Source organism: Stegodyphus dumicola, chromosome 6 (assembly GCF_044657685.1).
Source record: "Stegodyphus dumicola isolate Sdum_Otavi_A_Nest chromosome 6, ASM4465768v1".
NCBI lineage: Eukaryota > Metazoa > Arthropoda > Arachnida > Araneae > Eresidae > Stegodyphus > Stegodyphus dumicola.
Window position 1 is genome coordinate 87,083,817 of NC_140773.1, and position 24,557 is coordinate 87,108,373.

A 24,557-nucleotide genomic window follows, 5' to 3' on the forward strand; every position below is an offset into this window, starting at 1 on the left:
GAGCGAAATGGTTCGATTTATACGTAATTCAAAGTACATATCTGTTGAAAATAAGGCTTCTTATGTTAAAAAATGTAGTGAAGGATATTTCTGTCCAAATTGTACGGTGAAATATTGATCGATACATTTGCTCATTTATCACGTTTACTCTCACAAAACTAGATAATAATAACTTATAAATTTGAAAATACACATATCAGAATAGAGATATGAAATATGAAAATGTACCATTTTCAGTTTTAATATACTAAATGTAACACGAAAGGAACTATCGATGTAAAGAATACATAGCTTTGTCTAAATTCTTTTGATAGCCACTAAACACATAACAGCTGTTGCTTCGAAAATTTTGCCAATATTTGTTCTTCCACCTTTATTGAACGGAAGGTATAGTGTCACACGTGAACATCTAAAATGCAATTTCTGGCATCAGAGGGCAGCAAATGATTGCTTTCTCGCCGCGAAATTATTTTAACACATATCAGGAACCGGATGTTACCATTCAATTTATCAAATGCGTTACAAGAACACGTGTTGGATGCCTTTTTTATGTATTTTTTGGTCAGGTTTCTGCTCGGTGCATCAATAACGAAAAGTTATTTTTGTCTTCTGTCTTCTTAGCCTCATTTTTTTTCTTTCTCAGCTTCCACTCTGGCAACGAATCAGCATCGAGAAAGAAGAAGCTCTGTAACAATTGTATTAGCAGTACGGGTTTTCTGAAGTTATTTTGAACGAAAAAAGAAAGCCCTGCATTAGCTAATAAAATATCGGTAAGAAGAAGCTTGAATTATTAATGTCGTTATTTTCTGATAAGAATGAATAGCACTACCAACTATCACAGCAAATATTAATTACGTTCTTTCTTAGAATTAAAATCTCTTCTGTAGCCCGTTAACATGGTGTGTCATAAGAACTGCGGAAAGGTGGTCTGATAAATGTATTCAGGAGATAATGAAATTTATAATTCTGTAATAGAATCTTAATTATCCAAGCAAATATTGACCAATTCTATTTCGAATGAAACCAAAAAGTTATAGTCATTTCAAATAAAAATTAGATATAAAAATCTCGGCAAATTATATTTTACAGTATCATGTTTTAACATAACTTCATAACTCTGTGAACTTAATTATAGTACGTAAGAACAAAGACTAATATTTATAATTATTTCATTCTACGACTGGTATACATGCATATTAATTTTGAGAGAAAAAGTGTACATGTGTTTAGATGCATTCCAGTGCGAAAGGTATGTTTCACTGCAATAAGAAATAAAATGCTGAAATGCCAGAAAAACAAATAATTACGTCATTTTATCGTATTAAATATTCTTAAAAAGTGCCTTTTAGACTCTTTTTTGTGCTATAGCGCTTTGTCCTAAAATAAATATCAATTATTAGCATATGTAGTATCATCCAGCTGTTCCTTTTCAATGATATTTAATCTATATCTAAGAGGTTTAACGGCGATTTTCTCTCGTATCATATGAATGACCAAAGCTCCCTCTAATTGCACTATTAACAGCACGTTTACATATTTTAAACTGTATAACCATGTATACTTCCAGTGTAAAGAGCTGACTGAAAGACATCGAGATATAAAGCACCCATGATCATCCAAAGAATGAGCACCAAGAGTAGCGTAGCTATAAAAAAATAGAACATAATTCAGGGGAATCTTGTTATGGAAATTATACATGTTTTTACTTCCTTGTACGAAGTAAAAAGGAAGTATTGTAATCGCGAAAAGCTTCAGGCAGCATATTTCAACGAAAATATCCACTTTGACCGCTTTCGAATGCAATTTAACGATGCTTTTGCGTGATATCTGTACGTAAAAACAGAATAAAAGACTCTTTTCCTCCAAAAAAATAAAAAACTGCTTTAAAATGAATTCTGAAGAGACTTCTTCGTGGCGTCTGTACGAACGTACGTACGTGCGTGCGTACGTACGTATCTCGCATAACTCAAAAACGAGTAGCCTCAGAACGTTGAAATTTTGCATATAAGACTACTATAACATGTAGATGTGCACCTCGTAAATCGGCCGCGCCAAACGTATATAAATATATTTATAAATATATTCACTCTGTTACCCGGCTCGGTGATCTCAGTTTCTTTACTCTTATATGTTTGTAAATTGTAAATTTTTTTGCTTTAAAAATGATTGAATTATGTTGTTTTTATATTCCGGTTAAGGGTTTTATGCCTTTAGTATATCTGTATGCAATATTTTTAGATTTATCAACAATTTTAAAATTGTTTAAGTGCCGCTAAGCCTAATTTGATGGCGGCCGTTGATGTTTACTTTTGAAACAGGAGACTAGCGGATTTGTTGCCAATCTAGAGAAACTTAGCTTCGCAACAACAAAAATAACGCATTCATTTATTATTGCCAATTAAATCATGCTTAATCCTTTCTTGAATTTTTTCGAGGAAATAAGGGTTTAAGATTTACTTCGTAATTTTTAATACAGATATTTTGAGTTTTTATGTATTTTTATGCATTTATGTAAAGTATATCTAACGGAATTCGAGAAAATAAGTTTAAATAAAATGCAAATAAAAATGCGTATAATTTAATATTCCGTACAAGGAAGTCATGTGGTGTACACATCAGATTTTTTATATATATATACATATATATGTGTGTGTGTGTGTGCGTGTATTTATGTATGTATGTATGTGTGCAAGATAAAAATATGAAAGCAAACTTCTAAATTTCATTTTGCAATAAATCTTTTATTCTTCATTATAATATGGGCACTTCCCCTTTCTATCCTAAAAAATGAAAATACCAGTAGTAACTATTTATAATATATTAAGTTAAATTGCTCTATAAGGTATTTCTCCCACTTCCCTAGCGTGCCTTCGTGGTGTAGTCGTTATGCACGCTGGGCCGGTATTCCAGAAGTCCGTGGTTCGATTCCCGGCGAAAGCGTTTGCTAATTTTTCAATTCACCTGCTTCCAAAAAATACCTGACGTCCCTGTTCGGGCGCAGCTTGTAGAGTCATTAGGTTAATTGGAAGTAGAAAAGATGAAAATATGCAACCGCCTTCGCCGGGAATCGAACCACGGACCTCTGGAATACCGGCCCAGCGTGCTGGACCACTACACCCCGAAGGCACGCTAGGGAAGTGGGAGAAATACCTTATAGCTTCACTTCAGAAATAATTCACATCATAAGATCTTACTTAACACGGCAATGCAGATGCCTTTTGGCTAATCCTCGAATAAGATTTTAATTAAGAACCGAAACTCTTGACTATCTCGCACGCTTCTGAATGCGCCATACATACTTGCTTGCATCCAAGTTAATACGTCACCGCTTGTTTCTCTCTGCCGTCCATTGTCTGAAGAGATGCAAGCGTTCAAAAATTGGCGGGGATGCATATTGTGCACATGATTATATGTGAATTAGAATTGTTTTATCAAGAATAAAAGTTGTGTGATGAATCTGCAGCTACAGGGGTTGGACAAAAATATGGAAACACCTTTAAAAAAACATGTTTCTTTGCTTAATATGGTGTAGGAAACCCGTTGGCATCCAAAACAGCTTGCAGTCTTCTCGGAATGGATAAATACAGTTCCTGTATGTTTGCCAAGGGAATATTATACCATTCTTCCTGCAAAACGGTGGCAAGTTCAGATAACGATGTTGGCGGTGGATAACGAGAACGCACTTTCCGTTCCAATGTAAACCACAAAGGTTCGATAATATTCAGGTCTGGTGACTGTGGTGGCCAGGGGAGATGGGACAACTCATCCTCGTACTCAGAAAACCAGTCCTGGACAATGTGAGCTGTGTGAACAGGGGCTTTGTCGTCTTGGAAGACACCATCACCATCGGGGAACAAAGTTTGTACCATGGGATGAACTTGATCGGCCAAAATGTTCACATAAGTCTTGGCAGTCATGTGCCCTGACACAGTTATCATGGGGCTAGCAGAGAACCACGATATGGCTGCCCAAACCATAACAGAATCCCCGCCATGTTTCACTCTTGGCAACAAGCAGTTTGTATTATAGGCTTGAGATGGCGTTCTCCAAACGTAAACTCGGCCAGAAGTGGGAAACAATGTGAAAGAAGACTCGTCAGACCATATTACTCGCTTCCACTGCTCTATAGTCCAGGCTTTATGACTTAAACACCTCCTTTTCCTGTTACGGGCATTAGCATGACTGATGAGTGGCTTCTCAATTGCAGCATGGCCAGCAATTCCCTGTTTATGAAGCTCCCTTCTAATTGTTTTGGTACTCACAGGGTTCGGTAACACAACATTCATTTCAGCAGTAAATTTTGTAGCTGTGGTCTTCTTATTTTTCGTCACAATTGCCCTTAATGATCGTCTGTCACGATCACTCAGGGCACACTTTCGTCCGCGCTGTGATTTAGCAGATGATGTTTTTTCGCTTTTCAAATATGCGGAATAAATCTTCGATACAGTACCTCTTGAAACACTAAACACCTCGGCTAGCTTGCTTACGGAAGCACTTACCATACGTGCTCCAACAATTTGCCCACGTTCGAAGTCTGTTAACTCTGACATAATGCAATGACAACCTCACATAACAGTACTCCGACAACAACTGAACTGTTTAGCACATTTACGAAGTTGTATAGGTGGCGTCAGTAGTCAAAAACGCCAGCGCCACCTACATATTTCATTAAAATCAATCTTTCTTTTCAAACATGCATTTCACAAGGTGTTTCCATATTTTTGTCCATCCACTGTATGTTTGTTTCTAAGTTCCGTCCCTCTACTATGCATTAAATCTTTATGCCAGAAACATTTATAACCATTTCGACCATAAATTAAAAGCAACTGGTTATCTTTTTTCCCACGAATCCTAAAGTATTATACACATGCGTAAGATTCGGTTTAGATAATGCGGAATGTGAAGTAATTGGAACTCTAATAATAATATTCTTGTCATTTGGTAAATGATCGTTTCATGTTTGATTTTGGTACAGTCAGTCAAAACGATGAGGCAATCAAAACGTTTCCTAAAGTTGAAACAACCTTGTAGCAATGAACAAAACAAATCATTTCATTGATCTGTACTCCCTTGCATCCAAGTTAATATAGTAACGGAACACATATCACTAGAAAGTACTATTCGCATTCATCTGCGAAATCAGGCTGTCGGTTTTAATTCTAAAATTCTGGGTCTCAGACTTTCGATATTTGTCCAACATCCTTTTAGCTCATTAACAATCAGTTATCATAAGGTGCCACTTTTAGTGCGCCAAATCAGGTCTATTATATTGAAAAGACCTGGACACCTTAATCTATATATTAGTGTCCATTTTATTGATTCACAAAAGGTGAGAGAGTAGAGCTTTAAAAATGAAACAAATATATTGAAAAGGAATAATGAAAATAAATTTAATTTCATTGCCTATTCTGACTTCATAAGCTTGATTTGCTAGGTTTGATTTGTTTTTCAGTTTCTTTGAAGCAGGATTCAGAAAGACATACGGCTAAAAATAGAAGCGACAGCTGATCTTTTTTTTTTTTTTTTTTTTTTTAAAGTAAAGAGGAAAAAAATCTATAGCAGCTATGCTCGTGTCATGTGCGCTTCTAGAATACTGCAAAGGCTATTTATTTTAGGTAATAACTCATAGAAATTCGTGAGATTGTTTCTACACTTTCTAAACTAATAAATTTGGATTAACTCAGTAATAGTGCGAAAATGCTTAATACTACATCATTAATACCTCATTTTGAAATCTAAAGAAAATTAAAGTCTAGAAATATTGAAAAAATTCTCAAACGAGAAAGAAATTTTACCGACGGTAATTCTAAAAATAAGTAAAAGTTAGAAATTCACAAATGACCTGGAAGTGTAACCTGAATAAAAGATTTTTTCTGTAATGTTACAAGAGTTGTTTTTTGGCAACCAAAGTTCTATTTCTAATTTATAACTTTAAGCATGGCATGATATTACTAAACTTTTATGTCAAAAAATTAATTTAGAGTGTTACTTTTTATTTGAACCACTTAGGCTACATTGTCTCATTATGAGCTCTTTACAAAAATATAAACTATTAATTAACACATAAAATGAAAGAAAGCTGCAGAAATATTTCATTTCTATTAGTCTTGTTATGTAAAATGAAAATAATACAAAAACCTCAAATAAAACAAAAGAAAATGGAGGTGCAGCTGCTACGTAACCATGTCAACGTAATCAAAGAAAGGAGTCAAATTGTAGTAGAGTGAAAGGAAGATTGCTTTTAGCTTGCAAAGATTTGAAGTTTTTTTCAGTTTAAGAAAAAGGAAATCGTTTAAGACTATATAAGCAAGCAACTAATCCATAATGAGCACAGCAGTAATTCACAGATAAACAATGTCAACTAATAAATAACTTGTAGGCTTCTAAATTTTCTAAAATTTCTAAGGAATACTGCTTGCAAAATATATAAAAATTGATAATAGAAAATCTGATGCGGACACACATGACTTCTTTATACATATTTTTTGCTGCATTTCATTTAAACTTATTTCCTCGAATTTCATTAGAGTTATATTTCTCATTCAATTAATTCAGTTCTCACTTCACGGCAAATCAAAAATACATAAAACTCAAAATATCTTCATTAATAATTGAAGAATATAGAAAAACATAAAACATCAGATGCAATTAAAACAATTAAAAAAACTTTTGCAATTAAAATTACAGTTTCTACGCAAAAACAAGCAAATCGGTCAGCAGGCAAGAAGGCAGACTTTTCGGAGCATAAAGCTGAAAATTTACGTTTGGTCCCGCTCGGCAAAAAAAGACTGAAGGTGCAGAAACTGATTGATTTCATAATTCTGTTAAGTTTCAAATGTAAACAAATCGCTGTTCCGTTAGGCTTAGTCGCAATTAAACAACTTTTAAATTGTTGACAGTTCTACAACTATTGCATAGACATAAAATTCTTAACCGAAATAAAGGAACAACATAATTCAATCACTTTAAAAGCAAAAAATGCCCAATTTACCAACATATAAGAATAAAAATACTAAGATAACCGAGCCGAATAACAGAGTGGGTATATATATATATGTAGTAATTTATAATGCGTAGATGAAGGCACTGGAACTTTTAACAGCTTTCGATATTGCGTAGATGGCTGAGAACACAGTAATGGCTGAGTGCGAAGGCTTGATAAAGCAGATAACAAAACCAAATTGAAGAGTCACTATCTTGATTTTTACACATCTCAAATCATGTCTTTGGCAGACAATTTTTTTTCAATCATATTTGAATAAAATAACTTCTTATATACACAGCTAGAGGGATACTACGTCATTTAAAGCAGGAAAGCATAGGCGGCGCAGGTTGTTTGCATAGCAGAAGTCAGGAAGAAAAAAGGGACTTACTTCCTCACAAAGCCGTATTTATACTACGTAGTCGCAGAAAGTATTCTAAGATTGGTCAATATTAGTTTTAGTTACCTTTTTCAAGCAGTGTTATATTATTTGGAATGATCTCGAATTTGGGAGAACAGATGAATATAGAGGGAAAGCACCAAATAAATAAATAGGATAAAATTTCGAATTAAAAACTAGAATCAATTTTTTTTAAACCCGTCCTGCGCTACAGCTGCAGGACTGAAGTAGAAATAATTCCGAGTTTTTGGTTTTATATGAATTTTAAACCTCTCATAGACGGTTGCAACTATTATATTATAGAGGAATTGCCTTGCTTTTATTCCAATTTACTAATTAATTTAGATGCTTTATATATATATGTAAGAAATATAAAGAATACGTAAAAGATTAAATTAGCAGAAAAAATTAATTCCCTTTTGTATTCTAAAAATAATAACTTCTATTTACACTGCGTCATTTCGAGAAAATGTATGTCATAGGACTCTTACATAATTCTAATGATGTAAATGGAACTATAACTCAAGCAACCAATAGTAATTTTACAGCAATATTAATCATCCAATCAAAATGCATTGATAACGAAAACTAACTCCGTCTCAATTAAGATTTCACTCTGAACATAACACGGGCCCACCAGCGGCCGAGCGGTAAAGTCGCTGAACACTGGTAGTTCGGTCCGAGGTTCGAATCCCGCGAACGGGCTGGCTGCATGGGCGTTTTCGTGGTTTTCCCCATGTGTAACGTGTATACGAGCCAGTTTCCCTTAGAAAGTCCTCCACGAAAGGCATCCCTCCCCTTAGGCAGATAGCCCTAGTGTGCTTTGCCATAATTAAATACACCACACCACCACACCTGAACATAACACACTTGCTTTCAACGCTTTGGCTTGGCTGGACTGCTGTCTGTCTGCTGCTTCCTTCTTGCTTCAAATTATCAAAAATGCTAACTTCTTCGAATAGGCACAGTTAATGTGCCGACTTGATTGTGGCCGCAACATGTTTACTGAAATGAAATAAATAAATATACCTTGACTGCCAAATTTCTTATTCGTTGTGGATCGGCATTTTAGCATTCTACGGCATCAAAATTCTGACTATTCATCACGGATTCAACCGCCTGTGTACTACTACAGAAATTATTACAGCAGAGTTGGCCCATTAATTGGGCCTATTTGAAAAGTTTGCATTTTTACTACAGAAATTACTACATATATATACATATATATGTTTATATACCTTTGGTGCGGCCGATCACAGCCAAAAAGCGATGTGCACAACTATATATTATCACAGCCCCATATACAAATTTTCAACGTTCTGAGACTACTCCTTCTTGAATTATGGGAGATATATACATACGTACGTACAGACGTCACAAAAGATCTCTTCGGAATACAGTTCTTTAAATTCTTTAATTCTTTAAATTCATTTTGGAAAAAAGAGAATTTTATTCTGTCCATACATGATGTCACGCAAAATCATCGTTCAGATGGTTTTAAAAGCGGTCAAAATTGACATTTTCATTAAAATATGACACCCGAAATGTTTCGTGATTACAATACTTCCTTTACTTCGTACAAGGAAGTAAGTTAGGTAGCAACTGCGAATGAATTATTCTATGTTGGAAGCACACTTTTTCCTCACGATCAATATTATATTTTAATACATGACTTTTATAACATTAAAATTATATCATTGCCCTCTATATAATTTTCATCATATTCTACGATCACACTATTGAATTATTCTTATTGCATGGATCGATGCATATCTCTGATAAGTGCACAATTGATAAGTGGCATAATTTACACTGTAATAAAATTTTATGTACAAGAAATATTTACGAGATTTGAAAAATATCTCCTTTTTAAGTTAACTGACCTTATTATTTATTTTATATTAAATGCACGTTAATTAAATCGAACTAGTTTCATTAAAAATTCTAAATTACTGGCAGTCCGCTTGCAAATTATAAATATTAACAGTATGACATTCATAAATGCTATCAATTTTTTTTTCAACAAACTGCACGCCTACACATAATTTGAAAGGCTAAACATAGTCCAATGGTTCCAATTTAAGACTTGAGTCTGCCATAATTTCGCCATTTGATAGCGTTTAGAATTTAGGAAACATATTTTTTAGGTGAAAAGGCTTAATTCATATAATTTTCGTGTTTCGTCAAATTATGGAATATTATTGATTAGATATTTTATAAACGATTGCTAACGGAAGGAAGAATGACGTACTAATCAGAACGTTTTGCCTAATTCCATACAAAATGTAATTTTTTTTCTTTCCTAAAGCAATTCACGAGACCAAAAACAACATGGTTTGAAAACCTACTTTATTTAATTCCTTTTTTACACTCAAATCATGGGCTTACAATCGACTTTTTAAGAGGTATATCGTGGTACAATCTGTTTTAATAATGCATGTAAAGTAATGAATAATAAATGTGTGAATTTTGCTTTTTGCTGTAATAAAAGTCCGATAACTAGTAACTTATTGATTATCAATAACTAGATAAATGAATTATTAATTAGCAGTTAATTAGTGTATGAATTATGAAATGCTGAAAATCAGTTAACAAGAGGTTACGCTGGCTACCTGCCTTCGTGTTCTTTGTCACTGAGTATCCTATAACGAGTTCTGGTCTCGTTTAGACACTCAGACCTTTCTTTTAGGAATTACGACAACACAGTGAACATATTATCTAACCGAAGCGAAATACATCGGCATGGGGCAGGTAGATGCCGACTTTTTAACGACAAAGTAGTTTGCGTCTACTTTGTCGTTAATAGTCAACATCTAATAACTCGCAAAATATGTGTTCTTCTTTATACGTTCATAAGACACGTTTTGCTCATCTTTGGCCACAGTATATATTGATCGGTGTTTGGTGATTTTGTCTTAAGTCAATCTCTATATTAAACTATCCTTGGAACCCGGCTTATCATTGTTGTACAGTGTCTCGTAAATCGCAAACTATTCATTTCCCAGTGCATATTTATAGGATATTTTATGCTTATCTTCTACATAGAAAGAAATGTCAACGTATGGCTACTTTAGTACCGGACTCTCTGTATGGTACTGACAGATTTTTAATTCCAAATAGTTTAGCGATTATGCTGCGCTCAGACGGTATAGTGGTTAGGGAAGCCTACTGCGGTACCGAAGGGCCCATGTTCGAATCCCGGACAAGGCACGGCTCTCATTGTCCGTCCATTTATAGAAGGTAACGGAAGCCCATCTATGTATTAGGTGCTCCCAACAATAAAGTGGCCACCATTTCTGGCCTGAATAGTCGCCAAGCCTATGTCGGCTGGGTGCCCGTCAATGGAGGGAAAGAAAATTACCGATTATCATTTGCTGATAAAACAAGGTATGCTTTGCAGTTCTGAAGAATCTATAAAAATACTTACGCGCATTCGTGTGTCAGTTCTTCTGCAGAAGAGGCAAAAAGGAGATCTCCTTTCTCCGTGAAGTAATGAAGTTGCTTTAAACAACGCTCGTAATGGGATTTTTCGCAAGTCTGCGACGTAACAAAGGAAAGGAAAGCTGAAACAAGAAAATTCTTAACTATTTTAAAGAAATCATAATAACAATAAAATTATTATAACATAAATAAGTAAAAAAGTGCTTTATTAATTCTGTTTGCATAAATAACTGTGTGAAAAGAATTTCAGCTTCAAATATTTTTCAGCTCAGACATATTTCAATGCCACCAGTCTGTACTGTGACATAGATCATATTATTATATGACTAATCGAAATACTGAATCTCAGTACCACGATTACAAATTTATAGGAGTTTTAAGGTACACAAACGACTCGAAATCGTACAGCAGGGCAGGGTCGGAAATGCTTTACTGATCCGGCAAACGGCGTTGTTCAGAGCGTTCTCGCGAAGAAGTTTAGTTTCTTTAGTTTCACAGATAATGCGCAGATACTTATATACGTATGAACGTGGAATTAGTCTATATGCATCTGGTAAATGGGGTCACTTAGGTGTAATATTTGGCCAACACTGGATCAAGAGTGATATATTCGATTTACCGACCTGTTCGATAGCCAGCTCTATCATGACTTAGTACTTTTTCTACAGACATATGAAAATACTGATGCATGACATCCTCGAATAAATTTTGGCAACACAGAATAAACTTAACAGACAGATACGCGAAGATATAAAAGCAGAGGAATTTGTTGCATGCACTGCAAAAGCTCTCTAGGAAGTGAGAAACATGCCGGAATCGTTTAACATATTTGTAATTCCATGCGCCGAAGATATAAAATTTTAGTTACAGCTGTGGAGGACACTCCAGCTATCTTATGTGATATCTGTTCCACTTGTAAATGGACATTTATTATTAAAATGAATACACTGGTGTGCAAAAATTAAGGAGGAGACGGTTTTTTTAATATAACTTTGTACAAAAGCTTTCCAATTCAACACATTTAATACCGTAAGATCCCCAATACGTAAGGACATGAGTAATATAAGCAACACTTACTAAAAGAGAAATCAGAGGGATAAAAAGAAGCTTTATTGAAAAAGTAGCATGGAGCGCAATGCGACTGAAGGCAGAAACATCCCTGTGATGGGTGTCCAGCAAGAAACATCCGGTCTTTAATAGCGGATATGATCTCCCCTGACTGCTAGGCAGGTTTCACAGCGTCTGCCCATGCTGAGAATGAGGGTGTCAATGAGTTGTTGAGGCATTGCTGCCCATTCGTCTTTCAGCGCCAATCGAAGCTCCGGAATCGTTACTGGTGGTAAGGTACGAGCTGCCAAGCGTCTGCCTAGAAAATCCCATACATGCCCGATGGGATTGAGATCCGGAGATCGTGCCGGCCAATCCATACGTTCAATATCCTCACTCTCTAAGAGCTGTTCGGCAGCTACTGTGCGATGACATGGTGTCCATGAAAAGGAATTGCGGACCCATAGCGCCTCTAAAAAGACGCACATATGGAAGAAGAATCTCGTTACAATAACGGGTCCCGTTGACTGAACCTGCGTCGAAGATGTGAAGGTGTGTACGACTACCAAGCATGATGCCTCCCCAAACGAGAACACCGCCACCTCCATACCTGTCCCTTTCAATGATGTTCGAGGGATGATTGCGGCTTCCCCGCTCTCTCCAGATGAGTATGCGATGAGAATCGCTACTCAGACTGAATCTCCTCTCATCTGTAAAGAGTACTCGTCCCCATTCATTGTCTCTCCAATTCCGGTGTTCCCGGCACCACAGAGAACGCCTTCTCCGATGGGCAGGCGTTAGAGGTACACACCGTACAGGGCGTCGTGCAAACATACCACCACCGTGCAGTCTTATGGCCACGGTAAAACGCGATATCGGTCGTCCAGTCGCCTGTGTCGTGTGTCTAGCGATTTCTCCCGCTGTCTGCCGCCTGTTTTTTCTGGCCTGTAAGGCAATATACCGGTCATCTGCGGATGTGGTTCCTCGTGGACGACCACTACTAAACCCCCGGATAGCTGTTCCTGTAGTTTGAAATTATCTCCAAAGTCGTGAAACGATGCTGTGGCCAATTCCGAACTCTGCAGCCACACTTGTTACACTGCGGCCTTCCTCCAACTTCCCAATGATTCGACCTCGGGTAAAAGCATCCAGATGTCGTCTAACAGATTGATTATTCGCCATTTTTGCACACCAGTGTATTTACTTAGATTCTAAACTTTCATTTCTGGCGTTTTCTGTTTACACTATCGCATGCACATATCATTTCCAATCCTATATTGCCATGAGATTACGAGTCGTCTGGGAGGACTCCACCCCTTCTACTTCCCTTGTATCTCTGGTACTGTAAAACCGTGTATAGGTAATAATAAATTGCTTAATTTAATCGAATAATTATACTAAACAGGAACAATATTTGATAAGGCAGTTATCTTCGGACAGTTCATTAATAAAATCTCTAAAAGAACTGAATTCTTGGCTACGCATGATATTTCTCTTTTGAGAGAAGCATCGAAAATAAAATTTTTATAATTTTTAGTCTATTAGACAAATATTACACTTAATTTATACACAGTGCACAGATATATTTCGTTTCACAAAATTTTGCTTTAGAAAATTTTTGTCATATAGTAGTCCTCTTCTAATATCCGTTTTTGCCATTCAAAATAAATCTGAATGTATTTTCGAAAACAGGCGAAAAGTAGTGTAGATAACCATTATTTTTTTTCAGCAGTAAAAGAAATGTAACTTAAATTGAGAAACGAACAAGCATATTTATAGAATTTCTATAAACTATCTTGAGGTGACAGAAAACTAAGAACTATGTGACAGAAAAAGAGATGTCACTTCTACATGATTGCGCATTTATCAAATTGTTCTCGCTTTCATTATGTTTTGGTGTTATTTGTATTTTTTCTTAAAAAGGCCTGGATTTTTTTTTAATTTCCAAGCGAGTTAACAATAACTGTTTTTTCATTACAAGTCATTTGGGTTTAAGAATCTTAACGTTTTCGTAAAAACAAGGTGGCATGTACGCATACAGAGATGAAAATAAACATTCAAATTACAATATCAAGGCTTAAGCGCTTAGCTGTGAATATGAAGATTACGAATTCTACGGCAATATTGACTATAATTGTGTAAGTACGAAAGTTATGAAATTATTTATAAGCTTATTTTTAGAATAAAAATTTTTATTAATAGTATCTTATTAATTTATCAGAAATTATATTTAGCTTGCTCAGTCGTTCCACTGAACTTAGAAGTTTCATCAGTACATAAACTAGTTCATCTTCTAAGTACTATAGGATACGTTTTAATTACATAGTAGAATTTATAACAGAAAGAGACGTGGAAGTATAAAATTTAGCAGTGGATTTGAAAAAGAGCATGCTTGTCTATTGCAAAATTTAGCAACACAATATAACTTAAGCATGAGGACAAAAAGAAAAAGAGGGAAGTTGCATTGTATTAAAAACATTGAGCAACATACTATAATCTGACTTATGTATGAGGACGGAAAACATACGATTAGGAAGTGGTCTCAAGTTTCATGTTACCGGCTTTATTTTACACACACAAAATACACTAGGGAAATAAATTAAGAGAATTTGCATATTTTATCGAATTTCATGAAAAGACCTGAACTGAAGGAAAACCACTGTTTCTAGATAAAAATGCAAATCTTGTACGTCAAATACGTAAGCGTAAACGCGTGTGTAGGCGAAGCTAGCAGAAAAATAGGCTTTAAAAGCCTATGGAGGGTAAGACGAATTGCGTTCGCTAACACACCTCGGCGAATTTCTTGGTGTTATTTTACAGCAATCGGTTAAATTCACATCGGAACAGTAAAAATGATTAACCACCAACGTTTAGATGATGAAATGAGGTGGCGAATTGTGTGGAGGGTAGAGGCAGGCCAATCGCAAGTCCAGATATGCAGAGAGTTTAATCTCTCAGCGTCGTGTATAACCTATGGAACACGTACAGCGACGTGTGTAACCTATGGAAACAGATCCAGGATACTGGATCCATTGAGAGAGGAGCAAGGTCATCCAAGACTCACGGCAGCCAGAAAAGATCGCTATTTGTCCATTTTAGCGAGGGGTAACAGAGGGGCTACAGCTTCTCAGCTCTCTCGGGACCTGTATGCATCCATAGAAACCCGTGCATCTTTGACACGTGTAACAAGGGTGACTGTTTCCAAAAGACTGAATGATAGAGGGTTGTTTTCCAGAAGACTGGCTGTTTGCGTCCCGCTCACGTCTACGGACAGGATAGTCCAATTAGCATGGTGCAGGCAGCATAGTGATTGGAGTTTATTTCATTTATATTTGTTTTTATGTATTGCAGAATGGAAGGAGACTGTGTAGAGGAAGCATTCGAAATTTTCGTATGAACTATAATGATGAAATAATTTAAAATTGTTCATCAGCTGAGTTTGGGTAAATACGTATAAACACAGCGATTTTCCTATGAGGTTGGGATTTGATCGACCTTAATAACGTTGAATCAGATTTTGATAGTGCTCCTCTTCTTTTTCTTTTTTAAATATTTTTGCATTTATATTATTTAAGGGTTTCTTCTGATTTAAATACAGTGAACTGATAGGATCTTTTTACATTTTTATTGGGAGATTTAGGGATTGTACTAGTTTATATTTCATTTCTTTGATGTCGTTTTTGTTTCGATTCTAAATTTATTACTTTTTGTCTATAATTAATTAATATTTCAGCAGCATTTCAGCAGTATTTTGGGAATAATTTTATTGTAGAAGTTTTTGTAATATTATATATATATATGCAAGGTACAACAAAATACGATAGCCGCTTTAAAAATAATCAAAATTAACCTCAAAATTAACACTCTAAATTTGGTGATTCCCCCGCCCCTAAATTCATCTGTTCTCCCAAATTCGAGATCCTTCTACGTTACGTAATGCTACTGGAAAAGTAGCTACTAAAGTTAATGTTAACGAATCATAGCTTGTCTCTAGAATCGCACCTTCTTTGGTATAAATACCTCTGCTATGCTACTTACTTCATTATTCTGCTAGCTTCTAACTTGTCAATATCTCCTCGCTTCGTTTCTGTAAAATGCCTGCGCCATTTGTTTTAAAAAACCACTGTGTATGATAAATTACCGCAATTGTTATGAATAAAGAGTATATTGTCTATGAGGAATTATCCTAATGTACCTGGAAATAAAGATGGTAATTGGCTGAACTGAGATCAACTTCTTCCTCTTGTCCTACTACTCAGCCATAACGACTGTGCTTCGAAATTATTACATATGTATATATATATATGTAAAATATAAAAATACGATAGCTTTGATCTACCTGAACAGGCAACCTCTAATTAACTTTCTGCAATTTGAGGATCTTTCCCCTAGGCCAGTACTTTCGAAAACATTCTGGCATGTTACGTAATCGTTACAATAAATCAGCAAACTAGGGCCCGCGAGTCAACTCCGGCCCGCGGATAGAATGTTGATTTGACGGTCCGAGGAAAATTAAAAGAAATATATATTTTTATATTATATATCCATCTCCTTTTCTACTTTGTTTAAATATTTCTTTTCCTTTTTTTCAAAGGATTGGTGATCTTTTTACTTTCTCTATTTTTGTTCTACGAAACATTAAATTGACGAAAATAGCAAGCACACACAGCTTTCAATCGGTAAAACGTTAAAAGCAGAAGTTCTTTGTTAGTTATAGCTATAGATTGGCGCCAACAAGCGTTATCTCTTTCTCGAGGAGCAGACATATAGGAACCCAATATAGGTGAATTACACCTCTTAGAAAAAACTTAATCTTAACTTAAAACTTAATTTGTTTGCTAGGCAGCTAGCTAAGTACAACTTGTCTCATTTCCCGAGGTTAAATTCTATACCCTCAGTAAATGAAGAGAAGATTAAGAATTATGAAGATGGCTTGAAAAAACTGCATTTTGAGTTCGAACGAAGATTTCAAGATTTTAGTCCCATTCAAACAGAATTGGGTATTTTTACCATGGCTTTCAACGTAAATTGTGAAGCAGTGAGGTCAGATTTGCATCTTGAATTAACTGAGTTGCAACCTAACAATCATCTCAAGCAATTGTTTCTAAATATGCCAAAGTTAGAGTTTTACAAGTCATCACCGAAAGTAAGTTTCCCAAATTTAATATCTCACTCCCAAAAAATCAGTGCTATGTTTGCTTCATCTTATATATGGCGAAAAGATGAACTTCATCTTATATCTTAAATATATGGGAACAAGTGTTTTCAACTATGAACCTTAGAAAGATTTATTTCAGAAGTAAACTGACAGATGAGCATTTAGCCTCGTTTCTTAGAATCAGTATATCACATTTCGAACGTCAATATAAGGAACTTTTAAAAATGAAATCACAAATTCATTCATCTCATTAACATATTTAGTAAATTGTAATACTTCTTCATTGTTTTTAAAATCTTAGAAAAAATTATCTTGGCCTGCCAAACTTTTTATTTATTTATTTTTTGGCCCACGACCGAAAATGTTTGCTCATCCCTGCTATAAATGAAGAGTTCGCGCCATTTTTCATCAGATTGCTTTTCTCCGCTGTAAGACCCTTTGCTTCTCATCTCTTCCCATCTGTCTTTCTTTGTTTGAGTAGTATGACACAATAAATTTAAAGTTAATCGTATTTAGTCTAAATTACTATCGCATATGTAATCTTGGAAAAATCTAAAAGAATAATGATTTATCATTTGAATTGAATAAAGACGTGGAACCAAAATAGCTAACCTCTGTGTCATCATTTCATGCCAAGATTTATGTGTGTGCCTGACTGCCAAAATATGGCATATATATGTGTGTGTGTGTATGTGTGTAAGAAAAGCAAAGAATATGTAAAAGATAAATTATAATATAATTTAGTAGCATAAATTAATTTCCCTTTTTTTATCAGGTTCAATGTTTCTTCTAACCTTCTTCGGAAACATACAATGACCTGACTAGAACAGAGAGCTTACTAAAGCTATGTTCACTAATTGTAGTAAGTAGACAGGATACAGACGAAGGGTATACAAAACCCTTTATTTTTTTTCTTTATATACAATGACTTCCGTACTTCGGAATACAATGACCCTCCACTCGGGGTCTAACTTAAAAGATATCAAAATAAAACTAAACTCTAATTTAACTTTAGAATAAGATTGGCCTTATAATAACAGGAAGCGTATGTAGCACAGAGACTGTGAACACTACAATACGTTTAATTTATCAAGAGGATTAAAACCTCTGGCCTGGAAGGCAAAGTAGCAACTGCGTAACTTCTAAGGTAAGCGGCCTGCTTCGAACTCACGGCTTCCTCTCTTCTGCTTGGCAAAAAGGCCACACTTAAATACTTGGCGTTCGCCAGACAACTTTGCATAAACTCCTTCACGCTTATAATTCTGGCCGGAAGTAGAAAATAAGAAGTGATAGTAAAGATTTAAAATAAAATAAATGTTAGTAAAACTTAAGATCCTTACACTTTTTTCTAAAAATAGTAATCTCCGCGTCATTTCGAGACTAATCCATCTCATATGACTCTTCAAAAACTCTGATGATGTAAATGGAACTAAAACAATAATTATTTTACAGCAGTATTAATTATCCAATGAAAATGCACTCTGTATTAAGATTTCATCTTGAACATAACGAACTTACTTTCTACTCTTTGGCCTAGCTGTCTGTTGCTCTCTTCTTATTGTAAATCTATCGAAAACGTAAATATTTTTTGAAATACGCACAAATAATGTGCCAAGTTGTTTATGACCGCAACATGTTTTCTGAAATAATCTGCCTCGACTGCCTGTTTCCTATTCATTATTGAATCACCATTCTATGCTATCAAAATTCTCGCTGTTCATTACGGATTCAACCTTCTGTGTTCTGCACGATCAATATTGTAAAGTCCCTTTTTTATTACACACACACACACATGCGCTAGATATATATATATAGAGAGAGAGAGAGAGACATATAGGTACATAATTTCCGTTGCAAGAAGTCTATCGTTATAGAATTAATTTGTGTTTTATATAGAGGAAGTCGATGATGGTAAAAGAATCTCCTCGAAAGATACTGCTTAATGATGACACATAATGTTTTCTTGTTGTTATACAAACTCAATAGTATATGAATTCATAAGAGTCAAAACTACAGCAGCAAACATTCCAGTGCAAAAATAAGTCTGAGATATTCGCTGTTCTAAACAATGTTAAAATTTTATATTCATGATTCATTCAAAATTTGTTAAAAATCAATTAAAAATACCAAAAATACCAGGAATATTTTACAATTAACAAATAGTTTAAAGACTAGGCTACTAATAAATCTGCCCTTTGACTAAAAAAATACCAGTTTGCCTTGTTCTGAGAAAAATGTATTTAAGTTTAGACAATTAATAAGTTTCTTCCCACATGCTCTCATAGTGTAAATGGCAACACGTACAAATAGCATTAGAAGATCGGTGGTTCGAATGCTGCTGACATGATTTTCGCAAATTTCCTGACTCTGAAAAACAATGTCTCTACAAGTATTCTTCTACTTGAAAGAAGCATAATTATTCCCTTTTTAATGTATTCGCAACTAGAAATATTATAGTATTCACAGTTTTTTTTAAACGCGTGCGTTCTATAAGTCTGTTGAAAACGTATCTAACTTAAAATATAAGAATGGAACAGAATTATTTCCTTTTTCGCCTACTTTCAAGATATTGATGAAAATGGCGCAAAAATCACATATTTGACAAATTACAACATGAACTGAGTTTCTACTGCGACAGAGAAATAATAAAATAAAGCAGACATTAGTACTGATATTCATAAGAGAAAGCATCAATGTTTAGAATTCAAATATAAATATAAATAACTCTTTATAAACAGCATTGGTCTTCTATATGTAAAAAAATAACAGATAAAATATACAGCAAAGCAGCAGTCTCCCGTATATAGGAAATGTTCCTTGAAAAACGCACCAATTTACGACTTAAGCACGACAAATAATGGTAAAGTGAAGCATAAATATATGTCCATCGAAGGCGTTTAGCGTGGGTTCGCCCAAAATGCTGCACAAAATAATAGCCTCTAGCCGCAGACAATTCTCAGTTTTCTCAACGCCTACGCCATCATTCAGAATTCGAGTCGCATGCATATAGCCGCAATGGGACTTGAACTGAGCTCCAAGGACAAATGGAAATGTTTGAAAAAATTTATGGTTTGCTACCAACCACGAAAAGAATACATTTATTTATCTGAATAAGAAGACACCATGTTCGGTGGTGTTGTTGTAATTCTTTACAGAACCCAGCCTTAGACGTCATAATTTGCTGGAGAAAGAAAGGACTTATCTTCGTACGTACGTTGACGAAGAAATTCTGAAAGTAAATGTGACGCGCAGTTTTGAGAACTAACGCCTTCTATTTCTAACTAAAAAAAGAACTAATTGCTCCGTCTAACTTCCTTATGTCATTAGATTATGCAATGTCAAGGTAATAACTCCATATTTGGTTACAAAATGAATTCAATTTAAACAGAGAAATTTACCCACCGCAACACACCTTAAATTTGTCAATCGTAAAAGCAAGCACCTCAGCTTACTTTTATGGCAAGTTTCTAACTAAAGCTTATTTACGAAGTAATAATAAGGGCCAATAATTATTCTTTTACTTTTATTTGCTTTAAAATTCGAGATCGAAGATTATGACAAAAACACATTTAATTATTTGGAATCAGCTTAACTAATGTCTACACATTCCGACAAGTAAAGCTGTAAAGTTCTAAAACGTTATGAGTTGGAGATTAACATTCCATGAGGAGTTTTTAGAAGATGTTAGTCCATACCGACATGCTGTTGTAAACTAGATATTAATTTATATATCATCTATGAAATCCACATGACTCGCAAAATACCTATGTTAGAATGATGGTATATATAAATCTAATATATATCCTAAGTCATGCTTTCGAGACATGAAGAACGCAATTTGAATTTCGTCAATTGACCCGGTAGAACGGGATATATAGAACTGTCTCATTTTTTTCCGCAATATATACATTTATGACAGAAGAAACGTCACAATATTTTTGGAAGATTTTTGATTTCTCCTCAGTTATTACGACCTAATTATACTGAAATGAAAGCATTCATAATTAAGAATTCTTTCAATTAATATAACCAACAGTTATACTATAAAAAAATCAGAATAATCATAAAAATCATTTCATTAGTGTAAACACTTCTAATTATTAACAATAAATACCTTGATTTTTTATTGGAATATGACAAAGCATGCAAGCTTATCTGCTTCACATGATATGCTTAAGGATATGGATACCTTCATGAAGGATGATTTAACCACTTGAATGGCATAACAGCCTTTATCCGGTTACGAGATATTTTGCTACTAGGTATTTATTAGCTTACGATTTAAAGCATTTTATTTTCTTACTTTCGGTAATGATGTAAATATCATATTAATAAATAAAATTCCTGATAACAGAGAATAAAATAAGTAATTGTGCGAATTTAGTTAATAGAAGCTGTTTAAATAAACTTCTTCGTGAGCAGATCCAAGCTTTATCACTCAAAGAGTTAAAGGAAACCAGGTCAAAGGAAAACCATAAACTTTTTCATGCAGGCAGCCTGTTTGCCAAGATTTGAACCTAAAGTATAGATCAATATAAATCAGATGTTTTCAGAAAGAAGTTCTTATTCACAGTATCTTATTAAATGGGTGTTCTAAGAAGGACTGGTAAGTTTTGCTATTGACACATAGCCAACTCGTAATATTATTTCCATAAATTAAAACCTAATAACAATTGCCGTCTAATGAGTTATTTTTATACCATTTGAAGCAAAATTATAAATTAAAAAATATTACACATTAGTATGTGACAACGGAATAATCCTAATCAACTCAAACAAATATAGAAACAACCTCTAACAATCTTAATTTATTTTCTAATCGACTCCTCAAGGGCGACAAATTTAATTTTTTAGTACTGCAAAACTCACAAAATTCGCAAACGTTAAATATTAAGGCCAATTTTTATTATACGCTGGATAATTTTATTATAATGGAAATCAATATTTTTGTGTTTTATTTTTTAAATGAGTATAAATTTTCACTAAATATAGTAGTCACTAAATGTAGTACTAACCAGTAGATGTGTAAAATGTTCAATTTTGTATTTTTTTACAAAAATGATTTCTTAAAGTTAAAAATGTCAAATCGTAAATATTTGTGTCATTTAAAATCTTTCTGTAAACGAAAGTAAATCTTTACAACCAAGAGTTGCAAAAATTAAGGACGGGTAACGACTTTTGCATATACGGTGTATATTTTATGTTAAAATTTATCATATTTCCCCATATTTCACAATTTCTCATTCAGATGAATAAAATGCAAAGAATATTTTGTAACAGAATTCAAACATGTTTCTTTTTCAGATACATAATATAAATAAGTGGCTATTATGGCAATGTACACCAATTAAATATTGTAATAGTTCGCATACCCAGTAGAAAAAATTAATCGTGTATGGATACTCAAAACCCATGTGCAGCATGTTCACTGTTTCGATACAGGTTGTAAACATAGATACTAAGTACGTATTTCTTCGAATGGAAGAAATTGCACAGTTGGTAATTTTGAAGTTTGTAATTTGATGACATTCTGAGAAAGTTGGTAATTTTGATGTAGTAATAAAAACAGCACACTAAAACATTTTTGGCAAACAAAAAAGTAATCTGATGTACTTTGCAGTTTTTTCGTCGTAAAATGTTTACGATACCAAGCGGATTTCCATTTGCATTCAATATTATTGTTTCACAAACCTTAAAAATACACTGGGTTTTCTAACAATTTATTTATAGAAGGTCAATAACACGATATTTAAATTCAGATCATTCGCTTTTATCATATGTTGAATAAAATATTAAACATACGTTTTGGATCTAAGTAACGTTTGGATACGTTATACGTTTTGGATCTAAATACGTTTATCTAAATATCTAAATAGCGTCTAAATACGTTTTGGATCTAATATAATGGATTCAAAGTACAAAGAAGACTAAGTTTGCATGCAGTTCTTTCCAAATTATTATTTAAATTTTCGTTACGAAGCATAACCCAAATACCTGAAGTTAAGATTGACCAAGTCGAATAATTTTAAATATTTTAACTAAATTCGGACGACTGAAACACCAGTTTGGAGCTAATTTCAAAACGAATTGGTCTTAGTATCAGTAGTCAGAAGCTACAAAGACATTCATCTTAACTTTCTAAAGACTGGAATCCATTCCTTATTGCTCAAGTGCTCTTGAAGAGATTTACAAAAGAGTTACAATCCCCACTGGCTATAAAAATTCATATGACTCATTTTCCCGAAACAATCAACGTATTTCTGTAACCATGGCTTAACTCGACTGACTTCAGCGAAATGAGCAAGCAACTAAAACGTAGCCAGAAACCAAGTAATTTTAAATAAACTCGTCCTCTAAAATCAGTTTTTTGAGTAGGTTGTTCTCTAAATTGTCACAGCAGAATATTATAGTGGCTTTGAAATAAATTAGAAATGTTTCTACACGCTTTAAAGAATAACATAGAACTTTAAAAAGAGTCTAGATTATGTCAGAAATATACTCACGTTTTTGGTATATATTTGAATACAGTAGCTGTGCTGATTACTATAGCAATTAGCATTGCTGGCTGCCGTATTGTGAATCCCAAATTCGAATCCTGGAGAAAGTATGGATGTTTCGATGTGTTTAGTGTATGCGTGGCATAGAATCGCTTAAAATACTAGCAAACCCAAAGTCCTTCGCTTAAAATACTAGCAAACCCAAAGTCCTATCGAATGGTTGGTGATAGGAAAAGGGGCTGGAGATCCTTGTAGAATTAATTCCGTAAGAACTATTTCGTCACGTTCTGGTATCCCGTCCACCTCTCCTTATCCTGCTTGAATACGCTTAATCCCATAACGGATATCAACCTAGGTGAGGATGGCTTAGTGACGAAGTTTCTAAAAGAAACTGGCACATATTAAAACTTCACATAAGGAAAACCATACAACTACCCATTTAGCCATATCATTTGCCATCATGCATCTAAAGATTTATTTAATCAATTCTTATGAATAATGATTGTATACACTAGTTTCCAAAAATTAAGAAAAAAATCACAAAAATAGCGATATATCGTTCAAAAATAAGCCAATCCATGTCAAATTTGAATATGTTGTCAAATAAGAATTGCTGAGTAAAAGTGCAGTATGCAATTAGCATCTCTGCCATCGAAATACGTCATCTGCCAGGAGCATTGCATGTTTCAGAGCAAGCCTAAAAAATTCGCTGGGATAACGAAATCTGGCATAGCCAATTTGTAACGATGACGTCCAGGTATCATTGGTATAGGTATCATTGGTCCAGGTATCATTGGTAAGAGAAATGGGAGACTAGAGGCAGGACAAAGTCAGACAGAAATGTCTAAATGGCTAAATATGAGTCCTTCTGTGGTTCAAGGACTTTGGCAACAATTTCTAACCACAGATTCAGCATCCAGGAGGTTCAGTCAAGGACGGCCAATCGCTACGACGAGCGCTGATAACCTAAATTGTTGTTCTCGCACGAAAGAATAGAACATAAACACCGACACAACTCGGATTGCCCTTTGC

General features: G+C 34.4%; 1 protein-coding gene across 1 annotated transcript in view; it reads right to left on the reverse strand.

Moving 5' to 3' along the window:
* Nucleotides 1-24,557, reverse strand: part of LOC118189834 (uncharacterized) — a 117,395-nt gene that overhangs the window by 26,513 nt on the left and 66,325 nt on the right. The window contains exon 2 of the mRNA XM_085818637.1: nucleotides 10,810-10,945. Coding sequence (XP_085674763.1) covers nucleotides 10,810-10,945 — 136 coding nt within the window. The remainder of the gene's footprint in view (nucleotides 1-10,809; nucleotides 10,946-24,557) is intronic.